The sequence below is a fragment of the Dermacentor andersoni genome, chromosome 1 (assembly GCF_023375885.2).
Source record: "Dermacentor andersoni chromosome 1, qqDerAnde1_hic_scaffold, whole genome shotgun sequence".
NCBI classification, from domain to species: Eukaryota; Metazoa; Arthropoda; class Arachnida; order Ixodida; family Ixodidae; genus Dermacentor; species Dermacentor andersoni.
In genome coordinates, this window is record NC_092814.1 from 33,549,210 (window position 1) to 33,557,186 (window position 7,977).

At 40.9% G+C, this 7,977-nt stretch overlaps 1 protein-coding gene across 2 annotated transcripts in view; it reads right to left on the reverse strand.

The window, feature by feature from the left end:
- LOC126545676 (DDRGK domain-containing protein 1-like) overlaps positions 1-7,614 on the reverse strand; it is a 32,190-nt gene extending 24,576 nt beyond the window's left edge. Inside the window, exons 1-4 of one of the 2 annotated variants that reach the window (XM_055061297.1) lie at positions 7,440-7,614; positions 3,448-3,570; positions 3,239-3,360; positions 536-637 (exon numbers count right to left, since the gene is read on the reverse strand). In XM_055061297.1, coding sequence (XP_054917272.1) covers positions 536-637; positions 3,239-3,360; positions 3,448-3,570; positions 7,440-7,599 — 507 coding nt within the window. In that variant the 5' untranslated portion in view covers positions 7,600-7,614. Of the gene's footprint in view, positions 1-535; positions 638-3,238; positions 3,361-3,447; positions 3,571-7,022; positions 7,313-7,439 lie in introns of those variants that run through there. The other variant, XM_050193617.3, reaches the window with a different exon arrangement.
- Between the last annotated feature and the right edge of the window lie 363 nt (positions 7,615-7,977).

The window sequence follows — 7,977 nt, forward strand, 5'->3', positions numbered from 1 at the left end:
CTTGAAAGACAATGACCCACATCAGAAGTTGCTCCTGTGGAAATTGCTGCTATTGAAAAAAAGAGAATACCTTACCAGCTCATGTACAGTTGTTGCAGCAAACACACATATGTCTATCTTGCAAATCTCTTTGCTTACATGGTTGGCAACTAAAATTTTCCATTTAGAACTGTCTCAAGATACACAAGAAGCTATTTCAAACACCATCATTTTCATCAGTGCTCCAGATTATTTGGTGTTATTTTGGTGTGCACATCGTACACGCAATACTCGTAGAGGATATCTTTTATTCCATTATGCTTTATATCACTGCTGGTCCTTTTCACACCATAACTGAGTAACACAGGCTGGTCTTAACAAAAAAAAAAAAAAGAGGACCACTTGTGACAGGCTGGTCATATCAGAAATGTAACCATACAATATTGATGCTGACTTCGACATAAAAATAACCCCTCATTCATGTACCTCTCCATACCAAAGCAGTACACAACAGCTTGCCATGTTTGCTGACCCATGAAAATGTAAGTTTACTCACCCGTTCAGCCTCAAGCTCCTTTTCTCGCTGCTCTTCCTGCTTTCTTCGCTCTTCATCAATTGCCTGCTTCTGGCGGCGCTCTTCCCGGTCCTCCAAATCCCTCTAGTAACAAATAAAACCATCGTGTTGTCTGTTTACAATCAAACTGTCACCTCCCTGCCTTCCGTCACTGTAGCCAAAGACAATGCTGCTTTTAAATATGCAGCAAATTATATATTATGCTGATCACTCCTCTCTGTAATACCTTCAGGCCCGAGGAGTATTTATTACTATTACAAACAAACAAATAAATAAATAAATAAATAAACAAACAGACAAGCAAGCAAATAAGCAAGTAAATACATGGCTGCATAGAGGAAAGTCTAGCATGTAAACCCCATCAGCACATGTTATGTGTAAACTAAACAATAAAATAATCATGTCAATGTGCTCTTTTGCATTTCTAATACTTAGGAAAGTTGGAACATTCCAAGCAGTACACGCAATGCAAAACAGCTGGCCAGAAGCTTCTGCACTGAAGCGTGGATAGGGGAACAACTATACTCTAAGGCTGCATGTGAAAGCAACACATTTATCTTTTCATCATTATTTTTCAACACATTTCATCTCGCATTGACCACCGCCAAAAGGTAAACATTCCGCACTGCAACACCGTCGGCTTTTCATATTCATTTCTTCCCCAAACGAGCAAAGACTGGAATAACTTACCCGCATTACTTACAAGCATAACTGACAGCAATAATTTTAAAACAACACTTCAACGTTTCATGTTATAAATTAATGTTGCGTTTGCTAGTACTGTATAATAACTGCTCTTATGCCATAATGTTAAGTTATGGCTTGTATTTTTATATGGTATGTTCTTTTCTTTCTTTCTTTCCTTTCCTTTTTTGTTATACCATGTATTTTTGCCACGCTTACAAGTTTCTATTTACCATTCTTATTATTTTGTATACTATGTTTTTGTAATGTTGTTGCCTTCCTTCCTTATTTTTCCTTGTTCTTTTTATTAATTATTGACTTCCACATATTTAGCTTTGACGCTTTCTTCGAAAGTTTTTGCTTCTTTGTACTTATAAAATTTTTTTTCTATAATCAACTATTGTGTGATTTGCCTCTGTATTTACCTTGCCCGTCCCCTCTGCAATTTACAACCGTACCTTGAGGGTATAATAAATAAATAAATAAATAAATAAATAAATAAATAAATAAATAAGAAGTAGCACTTTTGAGCCTTCTGACAAAGCAGTCACACAAAATGCAGCAAAAATACCTCAGTTAAGTTCATGTCAGTTGCAGAAAGAGCCTTGTGTGTTGTTCTCACACAGGAACGGACAGAAACATTCATAGGTGAATGGCACTGTGTTCAGAGAATGCTATGCCAGCAGGGATGGTGCAGTACTGGACAAGCAACGGATTTGGGGTACAGCAGAGAACAAGGTATGACAAACTGCCTATGCTGGATGGCACAGCTGTTTACACATAATAAAGCTTGTTATATCAATCATAACACTGTCTCCTGAAGATGTCATTTGATCCTTCTGAAAGAAAGCACATGGTAAGGTGGAACAAGCTGACTGTCTTAACGTGTAGATGAGTCAAGCCGCGTTTCTGCAGACAACAAAAACTCTTTTGGACACAGATGCCAACAATGCCTAGGGCTCCTGGACTTTGTTTTGCACACAAACCTGATGCATGAAAATCAAATTGTGGTGTGGTGGTATGCATCTGCATTCAATGAATTTCGAAGCCACTTAACGCAAACTAACTGGTCTGTTATTTCAAACATTTCTGGCTTCCCAGGACAGAGAAATGCAGACAAAAACAGTTGATCAGAGGGCTTCCATAAGGCATTTGGTGTATGTTTGTGAGTGAGCCAAATAGAGTTCCCCATTTACTACCAACACAAAATTCAAAAGGAAGTGTTGTACTTCCTGTTATGCAAAACATGCCTATTCACACACAAATCAGGTAAATTCAATTCAATCGTAAACATGTCAAACCCATCAAACATGTATGGCGTCAAACATGACTGTCAAACATGCATGGCGGGGTTTCAAGGAAAGCATTGTGTGTTGCATTCATGAGTGAAAGCACAATACACTTATTCGTAAACAAATAAGATAAATCAAATCCAATCACAGCTCCACAGTCAACTATGCATGGCCAGTTTCAAGAAAACACTGGGCATGACCCTCAAGGTGCATACTGCTGGATCTATGCCAAGTTCTTTTTCGTCTACTCATATGCAGAGCTGAGTCCTGCAGGCACCACTATAAGACAATCTTAATGATGTTCACATATCTGATAATCAGGATCTGCATTGTGCATGGCTCTGTCTTCTGTTTGCTGCGGAACCCCATGGTGGACATTTGACCACTACTGTAAATGCATATAATTGTTTCATGTGTTTATTTGTTTACAAAATAACCCACAATTGTGTTTTGGACTTGCATTCATTTTAGTGTTCTATATTTTGAGACAAACATCCGTGGTCCCTATGAGTTCAAAATAAAAGCTGAAGCATGCTTAGCATGGATAGTGCAGCAATGTACCTACTGAGTGAAATTGAATAGCACGAGCAGAGGACAAGGTGGACGAGACAGGACGAAGCACTGTCTCATTCATCCTGGTCCTCTGCTTGCGCTATTCAATTTAAGTAAGGAATAACAACATGTCCATTCGTATATTCAATCAACATACCTCCCTCTGTGCCCGTTTCTCAGCTTTCATTTCAAGCTTTTTGCGCTTTTTAGCTCCAATCTTTCCATCAGGCATTGCTACCATGTCTTCCAGCATTTCTTCATCTTCTTCCTCATCCTCATCTAGAAGAAAAAAATAAAAGAAAAATTGAAATGCACTCAAAATGCATATATACACATCACTTTTGTTTCTGGCTGCCTTAAGCTTACCATCATTAAACTGCCGACCCGCACCCATCCTTGCCCGCACATTTCGCCGTGGTCGCCGTATTCCTGCAGGTGCACCTCCTTCCCTGTTTATAGGTACCGCTCGAGCCTGAGGTACCTTGTCACCTACAAAAAAAGAAAAAAAAAGAATATATATATTTTACAATACTGCTACTCTCATTTGAGAGCATGGCAGTTGGGCAATACAGTATACATGTATATCAGTACGCATCTAGGCAGAACAGTTAATTGAAAAAATAAAAATAAAAAGAACACAATTGCCCAAGGATGGCAATACCCCTGCCACACGGCCATAGAAAATGACATTAACTGGCTAATGGCTTAAACTTTATTATCATTCGCGGGGTGCCACACGGACATGCTTAATGGCATTAAAGCTTAATGCCATTCGCGATGTAGTGCGTTCTCGTAACTCACTTTGCCGACAAATGCGTACCCTTGAACCCAATGTCTCCACAATCTGATGTGACTAAACAAACTATTAGTGAGGAACAATTAATATATTCTTCACTTTCTTTAAGAGATAGCTCTTTCTCGTGGCATAGTGCGTTCTTGCAATTATTACAACTCAATTGGCCGTCGAATGCGTACTCTCGGTTACAATGTCCCCGCCATGACCATAGTGACCATATTCTCACGATATTAAACAAACTTGTAGATAAAAACAACTAATATATTCTTCACTGTTTTAGAAGGAGCTTTTTATTTTCTAGAGATCAGCAGGCGATCTTGCCGCTACTCACGGCTAGAGCAATAATCATGAGCGCATTAGCCAGGAGAGGTTGTTCAATTGCATGGCGGCGGCTCCTTGCCTTGTTGGCCTCATACTGAAGCCTTCGCATTTCTCGACGATGCTCGACTCGAAGAAGCACACACGCCAGAACAAACTGGAGCACATGGTCAAATCCTTCAGTATCGCTGCTTGAGAGCTTTGAAGCTGTGAGAGCTATTTTTCCAATTTCAATGCTTTGGCTATGCTATGGATTGGCCGTCGAGCTAGCTTTGGCTTCAAACAGTTTACGGCTGGGTGCAATAATGACATTCCTGAAGTAAACTACATACAATACACCGATTAATGTTTCTCATGCCATTTCTTAAACATCTGCTCCCTAGATAACTGTTTTTTATTGTATTACGATTGGCAAACAAACTTAACCGTTTCACTACAGCTATCGCCATCGCAACGCTTCATGTCATTAAGTATGCGCGTGTAGCAGCGATCGAAATATAATGGCATTAAGAAACTAAAGTTTCATAATTCCATTATATTTCGATATATATATATATATATATATATATATATATATATATATATATATATATATATATATATATATATATATATATATATAATCAAAAAAAGGGAGGCTGGCTCATTCCTGCTTTTTCATCTACAACAAGGACAAGGAGCATGAAAGAAGCCTGCGAATATACACAAAATGCTTTGAGCGGCCAGTCGAGCGGCAATTTTATGTGTATTTGCAGGCTTCTTTCCCGCTCTGAAAAACACTTTTACGCAGTACATATTGAGCAACAGAAAGCTGTATCAGCAGTTTTTCATGTTGCTCTACAATTTTCGACACTTCTCATGTAATTACAATATTTGAGACGTTGATTGATTAATTAAGTCTAATTATGCAATTAGGTGGAATGCAAAAGATAACCTGAGTACTTCCAAGCGATGGCAAAGAACATTACCTTGGTTCTGTCGAGCTACGTAGCATTTGCATGTTTTTAAATCTTGGTGCATGATAGTTGGGACTGAGAGGTAGCGCAGTGGCGGAAAAATGCGACCGAAAACTCCTTCCAATGTATCAGAAATGCTACTAAGGGCTTTTTGTTAAGCTTCCAGTGCTTAAATCAGAATTTTGAGGTCTAAAATACAGCTTATCAAAAATGGTATGCTGGCCCTTGTGGGGTAAATAAAAGCAAAACAAATGCAAGGCCACGCACCCAATGAGATTAAAAGATAATACGATGGAAATTGAAAACAGTGATTTTTCTTGAAACATGTCTTGGGACATACATGCACTTCACATAGCTACCTGCCTAAATTATAAATGTTGAAAAAGAAAGTTTTTTATATTTTATTTTGTATTGGGTGCAAATATGTCATCCTTGTCTAGTAAAAAGAACAGTTTATTATTCAGGAAAAAGCTATCTTAAACAGAACAGATGCTTGTTCTGCAGGAAAAGGCTTTATCAGCCTGTTGAAGTGTTTTTTATCATTTTCACAATGTAGCAAATGTAGATCTCCCAGCAACATTCCTACAGTCCGGATCTCCTCAACCTCCTGCACTGACATTCCACTGAAACCACACTGGTGGACTGCAGCCACAGGTTTCCAGAACCTGCTGCCATTTGCACTCTTTTTCAAACCCCATTCATTGTGTCTCTGGTGAGCTCTGCCTGCTATTATGACATCATGTCCAATCTCTGTGTGCATTTTACCATGAAGTGACCCCAAATTTCCAGATCCATAGGCCATAATTGCTCTACCATCTCTACATCAACCCTCTCTTTCTTCCCCTCCAACCCTTTCTATTTTGTAGGCACTGTGGGCCCTCATGGCATCAGCGTAACACCCGTCAACAGCTGACAAGACTCTCCTGAGCCAAATAAATAGTACTACAACTACTACATAGCCTATACTTGTATTGCTGTCAGACAAATAATGCCCCAAAGCTTCCGATGCCACACTTCGGTGACTTTCAATGTTGACATGAGGATCTGTACGCACCCTCCAGCTTTAGGTCAAATGCTTCAGTACATTCTCCCTGTTCTATTATGTTTGTGCACAAAATACCTATTTAAAGGTGTTGCGGAGGCACGACACAGAAAGTTTTTTTCGCGTATGATAACCGCATATCTCATGAACTACTATTCTAGTTATTTCTGATATTGCAGAAATGTTTTCACCCGGAATACTGTGCTCATGCCTTCATTCATTAACAGGTCCGTCAGTACCTTGTGCTGGTACCACAGAATCTTCAGCATACATTTGTTAAATATCAAACATGTCATTGTCCTTGGGAAAAAAAAAGGAATAAGATTTTTTATATTATTAGGGGCACTCATCCCAGAAGTATCACTTGGCCAAAATCCCTTAAGCGCCTTGAATTGTGCTACAGTGTTCCGCGTTGATATTACAACTGTGTGAAAGGCATTTGTGAAAGGCGAAATCCTAAGCGTGATAAACAAACATGACAATATCTTGTGAATTTGCCCTTCGTGCTGTTTCTGTTGGGGGGACAGCCCAATTTTAATTGAGATAAAAAATATATACTTTGTACGCTGGAAAACGCTAACTCGTCTCGAAAGAGACGAAAAAAGCAAGAATTTTCAATACAAAATTTAGCCATGAGTGATATTAGCTGAAGGACAATCAATTGGCAGCAATAAATAGACCGGAGGTATGGGCAACAGCTGGTCCCAAAGACTACCACAATACACACACGTTACTCCGGCACTCAAGAGCACTCAGCTCACGTTTGTGTCGAGGCACGTCACAAGGCGACAAGAACAGGTGCTGGTGATGTGCTTATCTCGAAACTCACTTGACGTGCTGCCTCTCCAAACAAGCAGGCCGATGAGAATCACAGTAACAAGGGAGATAGCTCCCGTCAAAATCATAATGAGATCAGACATTTTGGGCGACTTCCTCGGCACTACACAAGACGATGTTCTAATAGTCCGCAAAACTCTAAAAACACTGCAACCGAAACACAGCGGCAGAGTTGTCTCAGCACAAGCACAGATTAAAGAGCAGACCACAACGGCCACGACACGCCACAACCGCCACACCACTACCCACTACCACGAGTCACTACTGAACACCACGACCTACTGGAACTCCAGACCTGCACAGATAACCGACTTCTACGGGAGTCGCCTGCGCCCACTCTCGTTCAACCGTTGGCCGTTAGTGTCGCTTTTATGACCTCTAACTGGAGGAAAAGAACTAGGAAGCTTACCAGTATGCGTGCGTCTATTTGTCGTACAAAAATCCCTCACGTGACCTGATCCTAGGTGCCTAGAGACAGCATCGTTTAGGGATTTTTGAGAAGGCACGATGCTGTCGTGGCGTGTTCGTCCTCGGCGTGATCGTTCCCTGGACCGCGCGTTGTTCAACATTGCTCATGTAATCGTGTGTGCGTTGCTTGTGTGTTGGTTGTAGGTTCTGTATTAGTTGGCGGAAAGCCGTGAGTAGTGGCGGTGCGGCAGTGCGGCTTTGGCCTCGGTGAGCTCTGGCAGTACAGAATCTGCGTTGTGTGACCCGTGCTTTCTTGGGAACCCGGCGGTGGTGACAATTGAAATATCGAAGTGGCCTAGCGCCTCGGCAGCGAAGTTCTGCAAACCGCGATGTGGCGTCGCCGTGTCCGACTTTGCTTAACGGACATCGAGGGATGTACTGCTCGCTGCAAGTCATGTAAATGCAACTGCGTCGACCGCCCACTGTTCAGCGCTGAATGTGTGTTTGGTGTGCTGTGCTTGAAACGAGTGGTGCAGCCG